At 43.1% G+C, this 18189-nt stretch overlaps 1 protein-coding gene across 1 annotated transcript in view; it reads right to left on the bottom strand.

The window, feature by feature from the left end:
* Nucleotides 1-18189, bottom strand: part of tiam1a (TIAM Rac1 associated GEF 1a) — a 62160-nt gene that overhangs the window by 23802 nt on the left and 20169 nt on the right. The window contains exons 4-12 of the mRNA XM_078265472.1: nt 16756-17042; nt 15277-15549; nt 14942-15173; nt 13348-13520; nt 12560-12784; nt 7794-7979; nt 3973-4119; nt 3673-3747; nt 543-713 (exon numbers count right to left, since the gene is read on the bottom strand). Coding sequence (XP_078121598.1) covers nt 543-713; nt 3673-3747; nt 3973-4119; nt 7794-7979; nt 12560-12784; nt 13348-13520; nt 14942-15173; nt 15277-15549; nt 16756-17042 — 1769 coding nt within the window. The remainder of the gene's footprint in view (nt 1-542; nt 714-3672; nt 3748-3972; nt 4120-7793; nt 7980-12559; nt 12785-13347; nt 13521-14941; nt 15174-15276; nt 15550-16755; nt 17043-18189) is intronic.

Here is an 18189-nt window from a genome sequence, read left to right as displayed (position 1 = left end):
AGAAAAGATCTGTGACACTGTCAGTCTAAGTGCACAGGTGACAGTGTTCACTTTTTGGCCTCCCCAGAAGTACCAGAGACAGTTTCAATCTCAGCTACTCTCAGATTTATATTCAGATTTACATTCAAGAAGACAAGAAGAATTTATAAGTTGACTTTTACATTTGCGTGCCTTTAGCTGTCAACAGACAGACAGAAATTGTAAAATGTTATTATCCATATGTAACCACTTATTGTATTCTAAATTCCCATTGACAGAGCTGTGTGCAGTTTTATGAGACTCATTCCTCAAGATTGCATGTTTGACAAACCTGTTAAAATGAATTATCTGCACGCTTAACAGCTATCGACTGTTAGCAGTTTTGTTGGAGTATTTATGTGTAAGTGCAGGCTGATGTGCAACAAAGCAATGACCTACTAAAGCAAAAATCACCTGTCACTCCAAATGGTTGCATAACGTTTGGTCTGTAATTATCACCCTTATACACAATTTAGTGTACAGGTGCACTTCAACATTTGCACTGCTAACCAGTAATGGCCCACCTTGCAGATGGTGCTAAGGACTTCCAGCGCTGTCTCACCGGGCTGTATAATGGCCAGGACAGGCTGATTGTTTGGCAGACATACCCAGGAGGGAGTCAGGTAATCAGGAACCCAAATGTCACTGTCTACATTTTGCTGAGGAAGACTTTTCACCGAGCCCTCTCTCTCCTTCTGAAAATGCAACACACACACACACACACACACACACACACACACACACACACACACACACACACACACACACACACACACACACACACACACACACACACACACACACACACACACACAGTTAATGCATCTTTGAGTAGCCTCTGTGCTCAGTGAAAACAGAAGGCAACCCATAATAAATTCAATGGTATCATGAAAACCTTTCAGTTGTTCTAGTTCAGTTCTGCTGAGTGAAGAATGAGAAAAACATATTCTATTATCCATAATTGCAATTGCTAAAATCATGTAGTAATCCTCCTAATTCATCATTATTCCCCCATCAAACAGATTTGCTTACATTGATTAGACTAATATAATGGAAACTGGCGGTGGCCTGAAAGCAGCAAGAGATTTACAAAATCTAATTCATTTGTGGTGATAAGAGCCTCTTGATGCAATTGTCTCCCTGCATGGGTATGTGTTACATATGTGTGTGCATTCTGTTCAAAGCATAGTCCGTAACCTTTAAGCCCATCAGTCTGACCTCTGACAGTGTGGCAGCCATGTCGGCCTCTCTCCTCTGATTCTGTCCTGCTTGTGTCTCCTATTCGACCTCCCACTGTCTGTCACTGATACTTTATCTCCTCCTATCAAGTAACAGCATCCACAAACTCGTTTATTCTTTCATTCCTCTCATTGCCCTCACACTAATGATTGACTCTCCTTCTGGTGGCCCTTCCCCTCTATTTGCACATCACTGCATCATCTCCCTCCTGCCCATCTTTCATTCACACCATACAATCTGCTGACTGTTAACAATATGGCCCGGTGGTCCCTGTTTAAATGAGCTATCTGTATCTGTATGTGTGTGTGTGTGTGTGTGTGTGTGTGTGTGTGTGTGTGTGTGTGTGTGTGTGTGTGTGTGTGTGTGTGTGTGTGTGTCTACGTATGTGTCGGTTAGAGTGAAAGTGAGACAGACAACAAAACAGAAGGAGCAAACTATATGCAAAAGCACATTTTTGTATGCACAAACAAACACACATACAAATGTTCGCTTGCACAAACAAAATACACACACACACACACACACACACACACACACACATTTTCTCAGACAGACAACAGACCGGGGGGCCCATAACTAGTACCTCCCCCAACTCCCTGAACTCCCCAGCCCTGCTCGGCACCATCTGGCTCTCCTCCTGGCCCATGTAGGATGCCACTGCTGGGGGGCGGGGGTCCTAGGCAGCACACTAAACTCTCTTTCTCTCTCACATTCCCTTTTTTCTCCATCAGAGGGATTCCTCAGAACAAACAGATAATTGGGACAAGCCCATCAGATGTGAACATTTGGAACTAGCTACAGTAATTTTCCTGGAGATACTCATTTCTACTGATGCAGCATTTCCAGCACTATGTACAACCAACTAAAGCATGTTACTTCTATGCATTTCTTCACTGTCATCCCATACCCTGCCAGCTGAAGCTGGACGTGGGTGGAAGGAAATCAATCTCCTATGATGCCACTGGGGGCCTTCACGGTCAGAGTGGGTAAGTGCTGCAGAGTTTTCTTCCCTCTACTGAGTTCAGACAGAGGCCCGTCTTCCCTCCCTCATCTCTGCTGCATTCTACCAGTTCTCATAAAATATGGAGCTGGCTTGCTTGTCCTTGCACAACCCATGAGTAATTGGACTTTTTTTCTTACAGTTCATATAAATTTAACCATTTACCAGCCTGTGATATGGTACTCCTGGAAACCTACAATTCAATGGTAGCCTTGGATAATCTATTTTTCTCTCAGACAATATTATTAATTATTTTCAATTGTCTGTAAATTGTGGTCAATATGACAGATACACAACAGCCCAGATGGTGTGAAACTGCCAGGTCCTTTGGTAGCAAATGTCTGCATAATTTGTTGAAACATCAGAAAGCTAATGATCTGAACATATCAGATCAAATTTGTCTCAGAGGAATTAGCAGACAGAAATATCCCTCCAGTTGATAGCCAATGATGCTGATAGAGTTGGAATTGCCTGGAGCATACTAAAAGAATAAATGGGAATCTGTCAACACTGATTTGAAAACAGTGTGGTAAAGAAGAAGAAGAATGGCATTATTTATGGCTATAGTGGTCAGTAGTAAGAAAAAAAGTCCAGCACAGTCTGATAAAGTAAATCATTTGTTGAGTGGTACAGGAGGAGGCACAGCTGGAGAAGATGAAACGGGTTGTTTATCTACCACAAATAAACTCAAGAATCATCTGATAACACTGAGGAAAGACGAGCCATGCAGCTTTTAAAGTTTTATAGTCTACAAATTTCTCCCTAAACTCTTCAGCTAGGAGAGAAGTGGATGTCTGAAAACATTAAAGTGCTTGAAAATGACCTCAAAGAAATGCTCATTGATGCAGAAGGGTGCAGGGATTTTGTGCTTCCCCCAGATAACCCACCAAATGAAGAGCCAGAGCACCAAAGGATCTCAGTAATGTGAATAGAGGTAGAAAATCTAGCGATGTTGCTGGCCTCAGGGTCTGAAGCCTGTACCCATTATACAAGTACAAAGGTTCATCAGATGCCCCAGTGACTTTAATGTCGGCTTTTGCGAAAGGCAAACAATGACAAGGAATTAGCCTACAGCTACATGAGATCTGTTTCTCTGTAGTGAATGTCAAACTAGGAAAGGGGGGAGGAACTTAGTGTTTAGCCTTCTGAAGAGTATTACTGTATAGACATGAACAGTTACCACAATGGAAATGGACAAAGTTTGGGCCTACTTGCAATCAACTCTTACCTCTAATTTTCAACAGCAAACCTTTTCCAAATTTTAGTTAATCTTGGTCAACATTAAAACAGGACATATATAAAATAACACACATCTAAAATGGCAAGAGAGATGCAATTCTATTATGGTCCTTAATATAAAGGGACATTTGTGTTGTGTTGGATCTTTTGACTAGTAAACATTGCTGAACTCTTACAGATTTCTCACTGGCAGAGTCTTCAAACATGCGCTCCAATGGCTTTTTCACTGGCTCCATCCCATCAACAAACACCTGCAAACACACAGAGAACCGTATATTGCAATTGCATTCAAATATATCACATTCACAACAGTAATTACATGTACAACTCTACAAGAAGCCAATCTCAACATCTCAACAACACTAAACATGTATCCAATTTATCTGCATTATGTTTATGTTTATTACCATCTTACAGTTTTACCATTTCAAATACCCAATCAAAAGCTTGTAGTATAGATGTGTCACTATGGAAACCTGGTTGATTGAAGGATGTCCCTTGGACTTCCTCTTTGAGGTGGTGTCCAGACCCCAGAGGGAGGAGAAACGGCTACGACGTTTACTGAAGGTACGAGGCATGGCCTGGTTCCGCTTCCTGATGCTGCTTTCTGTACGGGCTGACACCTGTGACAGTGATAATTACAGAAAACATGAATGCAATGGAATTTGAACCTTAATTATAGAGTTGTATGACAGTCTATACAAATTGTTATTTTAACATTATTTTACATTGAAAGACATAAAGGTTTTACTTGGACTTGTATGTATTTCCTTTGTAGATAAAGATTAAATTGTATACAGTTACAATAATCCACTTACAATCCACGTATCCATATCTGTATCTAAGCTTTACTTATTTTACATCTAAATGACCTGCTATCTACAAAAGGGTTTAGAGTCTAGCATGGCATTGCCTACACAGCTTGTCAAATCCAGTATCTATTAAGCATTTGAGAGACAAGAATGCAATGCACAAAACGTTTTGCGTGGAGTATGTGTATATGTGGTATATGTCATTTCTGAAGTACTTTAAAATAACTCAGATTCACAGTTTGTGAAATATTCAGGAACGCATTTCTCATAACTGAACAATTGTATATAATATGACGAGGATATTTGATACTAATCTCCTTCTTATGCTTTGGTTTTATTGAAGTGTTGAGCTGCTGTTTAAATAAACGGACTAAGAAAAAATACTGGGGGACTACGTATGTATACTGTACACTGACAGGAGTGGTTGTCTGTGTTTGTTCTATGAGTCACTTCTTTCATTCATACATATACATACATACACAGGCATGTAAACACACCAACATATAAAACACACATTTGTAGCTGTACAGTATATACTAATGGTACATGCTGAACACACTCAACCTCTCATCTCCTTCAGTGACCCACTACACATTCAAAGAGAAACCATTCTTGGCATTTCTGGGTTAATTCACATTGAACTACTGGGCTATGAGCAGCTCTTATTCCCATGTATGTATGTATGTATGTATGTACAGTATCTCACAAAAGTGAGTACACCCCTCACATTTTAGTAAATATTTCATTATATATTTTAATGGGACAACACTGAAGAAATTACACTTTGCTACAATGTAAAGTATTAAGTGTACAGCTTGTATAACAGTGTAAATGTGCTGTCCCCTCAAAATAACTCAACACACAGCCATTAATGTCTAAACCGCTGGCAACAAAAGTCAGTACACCCCTATGTTAAATTCCCATAGAGGCAGGCAGATTTTTATTTTTAAAGGCCAGTTATTTCATGGATCCAGGATACTATGCATCCTGATAAAGTTCCCTTGGTCTTTGGAATTAAAATAGCCCCACATCATCACATACCCTTCACCATACCTAGAGATTGGCATGGGGTACTTTCCATAAAATCATCTCTCAATGCAAATCAAACCAGCTATTAGGCTAACTGAAATAAAACCATGCCAATCTCTAGGTATGGTGAAGGGTATGTGATGATGTGGGGCTATTTTAATTCCAAAGACCAAGGGCACATTTACACTGTTATACAACCTGTACACTTAATACTTTACATTGTAGCAAAGTGTAATTTCTTCAGTGTTGTACCATTAAAAGATATAATGAAATATTTACTAAAATGTGAGGGGTGTACTCACTTTTGTGAGATACTGTATGTATGTATGTATGTATGTATGTATGTACTGTATGTGCACATATAGTACTTGTGTGGGTATGTGCTTATTGGTCTCCTCACCAGTCACTGCTCAGGATACACACACACACTTCAAACATAATAGGTCAAACTGTCTTCAAGACTCGTCTTATGTAAGCTGCATGCAAGAGGCCTTTTTACGGCCTATTTTATTACTTTGTCCCTGTTGGCTACAGATAATAACCACTCCGATGCGTAAAAGGAATTACTGAAGAACGTAAAAAAATATATATTTAGTTGTTCCTTTTGTGACTGTGGAAAAACAACCATCAATTCATAAAGGCATTATGAATTGATTTATTTAAATTTTAAATTAAAAAAGAATAAGTTCTATTCTTTATTTTGTTAATGTATTTAATTTTCATTTAGTTTATATAATAAAGTATATAGTGCCCATTTATAGCAGTATTTGACTAATGCAAAAATGACATTTTAAATCTGGAAAAAGAGATGTGATAATGAACTTAGAGAAAAAGAAGATGGAGAAAAACTGAGATGGTGTGAGAGAAGAGGAAAGGGTGAAGAAAATGAGGCGGATATGAAGGAGAGACAGAGAGAGCGAGACAAAGGAAGTGAGGGTGTAGGCAGTAAAAGGAAAAGGGGGTCAACAGAGCAGAGTGTTAAGTCTGTTAGTGGGAAAGTGCCTCAGGGATGGCAGCTTACTAACAGCGTTGTATTGATCCACCAGTGTGTGTATGTGTGTGTGTGTGTGTGTGTGTGTGTGTGTGTGTGTGTGTGTGTGTGTGTGTGTTTGGTTTATCCGATGGCCTGATTGTATGAAATTGGCCTATAGAGATATCGCTTCCACCTTATTTTCTCTGCTCTGCTTTGTTCCCTGAATGATATTTGGCAGACCGCACGGCCGCATATATAGATCATTCCATCTATGGTGGCGTTCCATTCTGTACATTCTTGGAGTGCTCAAGGTGACAACGAGAGCACGGTTCAGAGCTCTGAGCTAATGACTTGGCTTTTAGCCACAGCTAAAGCAGTAAACAGGACAGTTTATGACGAGAATGATCTGAATGTGTAAGGTGAAGACTGTTTGTGCAGGTATGTAAATGCAAGCATGCACCTAGCTTCCTTACAGGGAACACAATATCCATGAAAGAATAAAAAAGCGCAAAACTCTAAAGTGAGGACAATTTCGTTTGGTCCTCATTTTCTTAAAAGGCTAGTTTAGAATCGGGTTAAATATGAGTTTTAAATTGAAATTTTAATTAATGCCATATCATTTATTTCCTCTGTCAGGAGTCACAACTGAGAACAGCATTTATGAGAGTAAACTGATTTTCCCACAGAGTAAATTAAAAAAATATATTTTACTACACACTGTTAGGGTCAAATACAACAGAAATAATTCAGCGATGAGGCAGAGACTCAAAATAGGCCAATTATGTCACCATTGCAGTGAGCTTTACTGTGGATTGCTTCAAATGAAAACTCTGTACTGAGGGCTTCAACATTTCTTCAGGGCTGGCCCAATGTAACAACCAATGACAATATGAAGAAAAAGTCAATTAATTACTTCAAATGTTAAGTTAAGTGTATTGAATTTTGCAACATTTGGGCAGTTTATTGAGGTGTGGACTAGCTCCACTTGGAAATACTAAGAATCTCTAAACTGTTAGACTTCCTAAAAAAGTCTAATATAGTCAGCTAGTGAGCAAAGCTAATGTAGGGATGTTCATCATTTAGCCTTAACCTTTTCTGCTTGCTCCTAATTAACCATGGTTAAGTTGTAGTCTGTTTTAACCTAAGGCTACATGCAATGTCTATTAGTTTGCGGATTTGTTTACGAAAACAGAAATTATTTTATTGGGCGTATGTGACAAGATGCTCACTCTAACAACCAGATAAACAAACCCACTCTACATGCTGGGCTCGTTTTAAGGGGCAGCAGTTTGGAGCCTCTCACGCAATGCTTACTAGGACATGTCGAGACACGTGGGACAGAATTTGTGTTTTGCATTAAGGAGCCCTGATTAGGCTTTAAGAGTCAAATTACAGCAATTGAGGAAAACAGTAAGAATGAATAGCCACACACGAGTACTAAAAAACGTGTGTGCATGAATGTGAGTGGATGGATTTTTCATACCAGTGCATGGAAGGAAGAGACAGAGAAGATGCCCAGTCGTCCCATGGCCAGCTTGGTGGGACGCGAGGCGAAGCCCAGCAGGCGTTTGGGGTTGGGGGGTTCGCCGCCCTGCAGACTGGCCAGGTAGCACCGACAGCGGAACAGATCCATGTGAAACCGCTCCAAGTTCTGCTCCCACAGGAAGATCTAACAAAGGGAAAGATGAGTAAAAAGTTAAAGGGGTGGATTTGTGATTATGCAAGATTAGCTAACTTTGTTGATTAGATCCAGATTTATCTATGGAACTGCTCCAGATTTGGCCACTGATATATATATATATATATATATATATATATATATATATATATATATATATATATATATATATATATATATATATATATACACATTATTGTTAGATGGTTATTTAGTCATTTCAGGAGGAGTGAGATGTGGTAGTGCTGAAACCCCTGTGGAGAGGTATTACTCACCAACACAACCCCCACCAGTTGCCGACCTGCTGTGCTATGTGCAATGTATCACAGGGTGGGCCGTGGGAGGTGGAACACAGACACACACACACACACACACACACACACACACACACACACACACACACACTCACTCACACACACATACACAAACACACACACACACACACACACACACTCGCAATGAAACACAATCTAGATGTAATTTGCACTGGTTCCTGCCTTCCCCTATTTGTTCAAGGACTTAACACAACTGCTCTTTGAGTCTTTAATTCAACGTAGATCACAGGCTTGTCTATTTATGTAAACTCATTTTGTAGATTAATGTGGTTCCAGATATCCATCTTGAAACAGTCAGACAGACAAAGGTCAGGTTAAGGCTTTTTCACTTCTTAGAGCCCACAATTTTGGTTAATGTGCCTTTATAGTAGGCAATCAAAATCCCAGTGTTTTCTCAGAAATGGGATGTGTTGTGCATGGTTGAGGTTAACCACTTCCTGATGCTTTTTATGTTATATTATTTTCCTTTATTGACTATCAGTCAGTGGCAGTGAAGGTCAGGGGCCTCGACGGACCAGACCCGGGCAGCAGAGGCTGGCTCTGGGGGACGTGGAATGTCACCTCTCTGTGGGGGAAGGAGCCGGAACTTGTGCGGGAGGTGGAGCGCTACCGGTTAGATCTGGTGGGGGCTTACCTCTACGCACAGTCTTGGTTCTGGAACCATACTCCTGGATAGGGGTTGGACTCTTTTCTTCTCCGGAGTTGCCCAGGGTGTGAGGCGCCGGGCGGGTGTGGGGATACTCACAAGCCCCCGGCTGAGCGCCGCTACGTTGGAGTTTAACCCGGTGGGACGAGAGGGTCGCCTCCCCTACGCCTGCGGGTTGTGGAGGGAAAAACTCTGACTGTTGTTTGTGCATATGCACCAAACAAGAGTTCAGAGTATTCGGCCTTCTTGGAGACCTTGAGTGGAGTCCTGCATGGGGCTCCAGTCGGGACTCCATAGTTCTGCTGGGGGGGACTTCAACGCGCACGTGGGTAATGATGGAGACACATGGAGAGGCGTGATTGGGAGGAACGGCCTCCCTGATCTAAACCAGAGTGGTTGTTTGTTGTTGGACTTCTGTGCTAGTCATGGATTGTCTATAACTGAACACCATGTTCGAACATAGGGATGCTCATAAGTGTACTAGGTACCAGAGCACCCTAGGCCAAAGGTCAATGATCGATTTTATAATCGTTTCATCTGATCTGAGGCCATATGTTTTGGACACTCGGGTGAAGAGAGGGGCGGAGCTGTCAACCGATCACCATCTGGTGGTGAGTTGGGTCAGGGGTGGGGAAGACGGGTAAATTGGGAACGTCTGGAGGAGGCCCCTGTCCGACAGACTTTCAACTCACACCTCCGGCGGAGCTTTTCAGTGCATCCCTGTGGAGGCTGGGGGCATTGAACCTGAGTGGACGATGTTCAAAGTTTCCATTGCTGAAGCTGCGGTGAGGAGCTGTGGTCTTAGGGTCTTAGGTGCCTCAAGGGGCGGTAACCCACGAACACCGTGGTGGACACCGGTGGTCAGGGAAGCCGTCCGACTGAAGAAGGAGTCTTTCCGGGATATGTTATCCCAGACGACTCCGGAGGCAGTTGCAAGGTACCGAAGGGCCCGAAGGGCTGCAGCCTCTGCCGTGAAAGAGGCAAAGCAGTGTGTGTGGGAGAAGTTCGGAGAAGACATGGAGAAGGACTTTTCGGTCGGCACCAAGGTGCTTCTGAAAAACCGTTCGCCACCTCAGGAGGAGGAGCGGGGAACCATCCAAGCTGTGTACAGTAAGGATGGGACGCTGTTGACCTCAACTGAGGAGGTAATAGGGCGGTGGAAGGAGCACTTTGAGGAACTCCTAAATCCGACTAATACGCCCTCTATGGTAGAGGCAGAGCTGGAGGATGAGGGGGGATTGGCATCAATTTCCCTGGTGGAGGTTGCTGAGGTAGTTAAACAACTCCACAGTGGCAAAGCCCCAGGAATTGATGAGATCCGTCCAGAAATGCTTAAAGCTCTGGGTGTGGAGGGGTTGTCTTGGTTGACACGCCTCTTCAACATTGCGTGGAAGTCTGGGACGGTGCCTAAGGAGTGGCAGACCGGGGTGGTGGTTCCCTTTTTAAAAAGGGGGACCAGAGGGTGTGTGCCAATTACAGGGGTATCACACTTCTCAGCCTCCCGGTAAAGTCTACTCCAAGGTGCTGGAAAGGAGGGTTCGGTCGATAGTCGAATCTCAGGTTGAAGAGGAACAATGCGGATTCCGTCCCTGGTCGTGGAACAACGGACCAGATCTTTACTCTGCAAGGATCCTGGAGGGAGCCTGGGAGTATGCCCAACCAGTCTACATGTGTTTTGTGGATCTGGAGAAGGCGTATGACCGGGTGCCCCGGGAGATACTTTGGGAGGTGCTGCGGGAGTACAGGGGTGAGGGGGTCCCTTCTCAGGGCCATCCAATCTCTGTACGACCAAAGCGAGAGCTGTGTCCGGGTTCTCGGCAGTAAGTCGGACTCGTTTCAGGTGAGAGTTGGCCTCCGCCAGGGCTGCGCTTTGTCACCAATCCTGTTTGTAGTATTTATGGACAGGATATCGAGGCGTAGTCGGGGTGGAGAGGGGTTGCAGTTCGGTGGGCTGGGGATCTCATCGCTGCTTTTTGCAGATGATGTGGTCCTGATGGCATCATCGGCCTGTGACCTTCAGCACTCACTGGATCGGTTCGCAGCCGAGTGTGAAGCGGCTGGGATGAGGATCAGCACCTCTAAATCGGAGGCCATGGTTCTCAGCAGGAAACCGATGGAGTGCCTTCTCCAGGTAGGGAATGAGTCCTTACCCCAAGTGAAGGAGTTCAAGTACCTTGGGGGTCTTGTTCGCGAGTGAGGGGACAATGGAGCGGGAGATTGGTCGGAGAATCGGCACAGCAGGTGCGGTATTACATTCAATTTATCGCACCGTTGTGACGAAAAGAGAGCTGAGCCAGAAGGCAAAGCTCTCAATCTACCGGTCAGTTTTTGTTCCTACCCTCACCTATGGTCATGAAGGCTGGGTCATGACCGAAAGAACAAGATCCAGGGTACAAGCGGCCGAAATGGGTTTCCTCAGGAGGGTAGCTGGCGTCTCCCTTAGAGATAGGGTGAGAAGCTCAGTTATCCGTGAGGAGCTCGGAGTAGAGCCGCTGCTCAGCTGCGTCGAAAGGAGCCAGTTGAGGTGGTTCGGGCATCTGGTAAGGATGCCCCCTGGGCGCCTCCCTAGGGAGGTGTTCCAGGCACGTCCAGCTGGGAGGAGGCCTCGGGGGAGACCCAGGACTAGGTGGAGGGATTATATCTCCTAACCTGGCCTGGGAACGCCTCGGGATCCCCCAGTCGGAGCTGGTTAATGTGGCCCGGGGAAAGGGAAGTTTGGGGTCCCCCTGCTGGAGCTGCTACCCCGCGACCCGACCCCGGATAAGCGGATGAAGATGGATGGATGGACTATCAACAAAATGCCACACACATACACAGACAGAGAGGCTTGCTCCCGCAAGGAGCCCTATTGTTTGAGGGCACATTCTTAAACTTTCTTGCAATGTTTACATGCAATGTAAAATTCAGCAGCAAATCAAGACATGCATGGAGTAAGAATAAAGCAACACACGCAATGTTCCACTGAAAGTGAAAAGATGTGATCCTAGAATAGCCTTGAAATTCCAGCTGTGACTCGTTTCAAAACAGCTATTGAAGATGGAAGAATTAGCAAGAGATTTCAGGCTCACCTGCCGGCTAATAGTATGCATTGCATGTGTTTCCACATGTGTTATGAATATTCTGCATTCTGCTGCACTTGAATGTGTTTATAAATGAGCACCCGTCAGAATGTTTGAACACATCTGCTGTTGCAAGTACTCCTTAAGAACATTTTGTCTGGATGACGCCATGCAGCCAGTAAAGATGATTTAGTGCCGAGATTTCAGTGTGTGAGAGCATCAGTGCAGTTTAAAGCAACAAACATGTGCATCTGTATAGACCCTGAGGTGTTTTCACTCAACTCAACTGGATGTTAAAGGCACTCAGTTGGGTGCTCAACATGTGAGATCACAAAACTGGTTATATCAGCATCACATGGACATAAAGTAACTCATATGCAGTATGATAATATGAAAAGGCCTTTTCACTCTGAGAGTGATTTCTCTGTTCTTGACCTGTTACTGTATGAACAGCAGCTTTAATCTATTTGAGTAATTTCAGAGTTCCTGACTCATAACTCCCTTTTGCCTCCTTCCGTCCCTGCTCCATACCTGCTCCAGTATGGTTTTCCTCTTCTTGGCGTCAGTGACGGTCGACAGCTGCATGTCTCCCATCTTCTTCATCTTCTCGTCCATGTCGATCTTCTGCTCCAGCTTGCGGATCTCGGTTCGCAGCAGTCGCACTGTATCCTCCCTGTGGTGTTGCCGAGCCAGAGCAGCAGCGCATGCAGAGTGGATCGCCGTGATCCAGTTCTCCAGTTCTGTCTGCCCTGACGTCTGACAGGAGAGGGAAAAAGGGAAAAAGAATGGGTGATATCTCTGAAGAATAAGTCGAAGGGAAAAGAAATCAAGAAATTGACAGCAAAATATAATTGAAGAATAATGGAATCTCATCATCATGTAATACTTATCTTCCTATTCACTGATTGAATGTCACTGTGGACAGCTGCCATGCATATAAATAGACACATTTTAATTTTACACAATGGTCACCATGGTGGCTCACTGTCACAGTATGACAGTGTGGCCTTTAAACATGTCAGACATAAAACAAACACATGGACACTGGACTGGCTTATCGCCCACACATGGCTAAATGTCATGTACTTGTGTACCACACACCCGCACACACATGCACACACATGCACACACATACACACACACACACACACACACACACACACACACGCACACACATGCAGGCTGAACTGAAAACCTATTTTTGACTATGAAAAGTTGACTTGAAAAAAGTTGACTTGTTTCAGCCTTAACTGTATGTTTGAGTAAAATACTTCCCTTCCCCCCCTTGTTTTTGTAAGAAGGTGCACTGTGTCTCTCACCTGGAAGAGGAAAGCGTCTCCCACTGAGTTGCTGAGGCAGAAGACAAAGTCTTTCTTGGGGTGTTCAGGTACGGCCTGGACAATGCTGTTCTCCACCCACAAAGCATGTTTGGGAACGCTGTTATGGTCGATCCCAGAACGACCGTCTGACTCGTACAGGAAAAGAGTGCAGCCTTGAAGAACACAGAAGAAAAAGATGGAGAGAAAAAAAAGACAGAAAATGTTCTTACTGATGTGCCATTAAGTACTGTATTTGCCATTTTATTTCATTTTATTGAATCCAAAATTGTAAGTTTTCCAGAGGTACTTTGTTGTACCTTTGTTTAAGGTACATTATTGATCCTCAAAGGTATAATATTGACCCTTTAGAAGGTACAAACAAGTAAGGTATAATTTTGTTCCTCTGACTAAAGGTACACCAGTGTACCTTTGAGGGTACCAGCCCAGTGACAAGCTTTTGTTCTTTAAAAGGTACTGTTTTGTACTTTTTTTGAGTGTAGGAAAACAAGGTTTTTCATCACTTAGTTGCAATGATATACAAATCTAAAGTGTACAAAAAATACATCAAAAACTAAAAAAAACTAAATATTTCCCTTATATACCAATATTGTATTTAATCCAGCATTGGTATTTAAGCAAGATAATTAAACAAAAATTAAAACCATGGTTGTTCGTATAACATGAGGTCAGGAGGAATACTATGAGACAATTTGATATTTATTTAGGGTGTTGGATAGGAGGACAGGAGGCAGGCTGGAATGCAGCTGCTGTATTTTATTCATTTTACAAGGATGAGATTGGAATCGACACGGACGTCAGCGTAAAATTAAATTGTGAGAAAAAAATTTAAGGCCACACAGAAAAGGGTGGGTGAGGACAGTAGAGGTGACAACCAAGGGCATCAACTGTGTAAAGACTGATGTGATTACAGTCTAATAGGGGAGAGAGAGTGGGAGATTAAACAGTTAAGATGTTTCTCTGAAGGTGACATTATGGCTGCACAATTCTGTTTTAAATCAAACACAGGTAAACAAAAATATCTTAAAGTGCTCATATTATGCTTATTTTCAGGTTCATAATTGTATTTAGAGGTTTTACCAAATAGGTTTATGTGGTTTAATTTTCAGAAAACACCATATATTTGTTGTACTGCCAAATGCTGCAGCTCCTCTTTTCACCCTGTGTGTTGAGCTTTCTGTTTTGTCTACAGAGTGAGACATCTCACTTCTGTACCATCTTTGTTGGGAGTTGCGCATGCGCAGTAAGTACTGCTAGCTAGTCAGTTGCAGAGTATGAGGGAGTGCCATGCTAGCAGCTAGGCGAGCATTATAACGTGTGTTACAAAGTGACGCACGTTCGTCACGAAAGTAAAGACTGAACTATATTAGAGCTGCTTGGAGCAGTTTGTGAACAGCGTATTCTCTGGAAGATGGTAAGTCCCTTTGGGGTGGGCTTTGGGCTTTTTCACTTTGTAAACCTATAACATGCACTAAAAGATATATAACACAATAAAGGAAAGGGGAAAAGCCAAAAAGCATAATATGTGCACTTTAAACATAAAAGTATGAGGGTCTATGCCCTAATATATGCTCACCTTTCAGAGAGACCCAGTAGTGTTTCCACTTGCGCCTTGTTGCAGGTTCCACCTTCTTGTTTTTCTTATGGACCAAGAAGTTCTTCACAGCCAGAGCCCCTGCTTTCCTGACTATGCCTTGTGCACAGCCAATCTGAGTGTCCGATGGATATGCACAACTGAGTGTGCCACTGCTCTGCTCATCACTCACAGCGGAGCTAGCCTCCTCCGTGCAGTCCCTACCCTGACGTGTCTGATGAGAGAACAATGGAAAAATTGAAAGACAAAAAACACGTTGTATTTATCATTACTGTAATACCTGTATAACACAGACACACACGCACAAAGTAACTAACCCAGGCTTGATTGTCCAGCTCCTTCCGGAAATTCTCATACACTCCTCCCCTGCCTCCCTCGCTGCTACGTCCTTCTCCTCCTCCTGCACTGCTGCTCCCGCTGTCGCTCCCGTTGAAAACACTGCTCTCAGCAGCCGAGTATACTGAGAAAGAGGCTGACATGGTCTTACAGCGGCGTGACACCAACTCTCCATCTCGGTCTATCTCTGTGGCGACGCCATCGATACCACTGTCGCCATATTCACTTCCCTCGCCCAAAACACCAGAGATGTCCTGCCAGACAGAAAAACACAGTAGAAACAGAAGTGATTTACTTTTATTTATTTACCTAATATTGTAAATACAGAAACTAATACATTTTATAGCCAAAAGCACACACACACACATGCTCACTCACAAAAATCATGCAGATTCACAGAAGGACAATTTACAACTGTGGCAAAGTAATCTGAAAGTAACCGTGTAATCAGAATACACTAGCCCACACACACACACACACACACACACACACACACACACACCCCCTTTTTTGTTTGTGTATGTATGTATTTGTGGTTGGGTGCCTTGGTGCATCAGAATTTGTGTTTGTGCACATATTCTTCCATGCATTTCTGCAACAAAAAAAGCTTTTCACTTTAAGCAAGAGGTTATCTGTGCTTTCACACTTTTCTCTCTCCCTCTGTTATTTTTCTCTTTGTTTTGCTGTGATGTCTGTCTATTTATATCCGGTCAAACAAACCCTTAAGCCTGGCTAGATTAATTAGTAATAAGCACTTAGGGTGCTCCGTTATCCAACGGTGCTTGGGGGTTCTGGGAAAGAGTTGAATGAAAAGCCTGCTTTGCTATTTTAGCACTTCCTTCTTATTTGGCAACTTGTTTTATCACTGAAAATTACAGAAAGCACACGATAATTCTTTATTTTACAGATGTAGTTTAGTTTTATCCATTATCCATTTTATTAATTGGCTTTTTGGTGATACATTACAGTGAGTTTGCTTCCTTTTTTATCGTCTGGGTGAATCTGCTTTTGTAAGATCATATATCGCATGTTTATGCATGTGAGTAGTGGTGTGTGGTTTGTGAATGGGACATGAAAGATATTACGCTTTAATGCTTTCATTTCTGAAAGGGGAATGGAGAAACCAGGCCAGCTTTGGACTAGTAGCCCCACAGCAAGTTTGTATATGACGCCATGTAATCCCTTTCCTCACTACACAAATATACACACATATATGGATGTGTATACATAACGTGCACACATACAACTGTCGTCTGTCATGTCTGTGAACCCCCTGAACTTCCTGGGTACTACTGGTAAACAAAGTCCTCCATCATTCTACGTTTAGAGGTCTTCATTACAGAAACGAGAGACAGAAGAGACAGAATACAACAGAAAAGTACAGAAAGGAGCCTTAACCTAATTCATGTTTTGTCTGCTTTGTATATTTGTCCATATATATTCATAAAATGTGATCTAACCTGAGTAGTTTGTGCTCGACGTCCCTGGAAAGCAGGGCATGGTGCAGCAGGCATGCCGAGCCCTGCCAAGCCCTCTGACAGGCAGTGGGAGCGTCGGCAGGGGAGCGTGAATGCTCCATAGCCGCCACCATCCTCCTCGGTTGGAGACATCAACCCCTCCTCCCCTTCGCCATCCTCATGGCACTGGGCTTCTCTCCGGTTTTTAGCGTAGCGGTTCCTCTGCCCCCTGAGGCCAGGACTCTGCTGGCTGCACAGATGGTCCAAAGACGATGCCCTTTCAGCTGACCCTGGAATATCCACAGTTAGTTATTGCAGGGCAGTGTGTGTGTGTGTGTGTGTGTGTGTGTGTGTGTGTGTGTGTGTGTGTGTGTGTGTGTGTGTGTGTGTGTGTGTGTGTGTGTGTGTGTGTGTGTGTGTGTGTGTGTGTGTGTGTGTGTGTGTGTGTGTGTGTGTGTGTGCAGTGTTGTAATGTAACAAAGTACAAATACTTTGTTACTGTACTTAAGTAGAATTTTCATGTATCTGTACTCCGGAAACACTTTTACTCCACTACATTTCCCCTAAGCATCTTAGTTACTCGTTACTACAAAATAAAATCAGAAGACATTTGTAACACTGGAAAAAAGCAGGATTGGTGAATCATTGCTCCTAAATTGCCAAGATAATGCACCCTCCATTCCAGTTGGTGACCTAATGCTTGTTTGTTGCCAAGCGGCAAAAATAAAAACATAGGCCAAAACTTAAGAAGAAGAGGAGGAAGCATAATGACTGATAGTGTCATGGAAGCACCTGGTGCAGGCTCTGCCGCCATGGTAACAGATGATGACCACCCTGACGACAGTGGTGATGAAGATAACGTTACACACCTTTGGCCATAAGTTCATTATCAAAGTTTTTTTTACATTTACCTCTAATACTTAAGTACATTTAATATCAGAAAATAATTTTGATACTTAAGTACTGTAAATATCAGATACTTTTTACTCAAGTAATATTCTAAAAAGGAGACTTTAACTTCTACCAAAGTCATTTTCTGGTAAGATACTTGTACTTTTAAGTATTGCTTTCAAGTACTTTATACAATACTGTGTGTGTGTGTGTGTGTGTGTGTGTGTGTGTGTGTGTGTGTGTGTGTGTGTGTGTGTGTGTATGTGTGTGTGCGTGCGTGCGTGTGTGCGTGCATGCGTGCGTACGTGCGTGTGTGTGTGTGTGGTTAAGTTACCAGCTACCGCCTGCTGTCGCCCTGAACTCCAGCAGTTCCTGCACAGTGCCAGTTAATCTAACAAGCCTGTGATCAACTAAACTAATGTAACTAGTGGATGACAGCTAATCCTCAATCAGTAGATTTTTTTTTCATGAATCAAATCAAGCTAACACCCCTGCACACATGCACAGATATACATCAAACATGTTTCTCAACCATCAGTCATCACC

Source organism: Sander vitreus, chromosome 13 (assembly GCF_031162955.1).
Source record: "Sander vitreus isolate 19-12246 chromosome 13, sanVit1, whole genome shotgun sequence".
NCBI classification, from domain to species: Eukaryota; Metazoa; Chordata; class Actinopteri; order Perciformes; family Percidae; genus Sander; species Sander vitreus.
The sequence above is the reverse complement of the archived record's forward strand: the minus strand, read 5'-3'. Positions and strand labels throughout refer to the sequence as shown.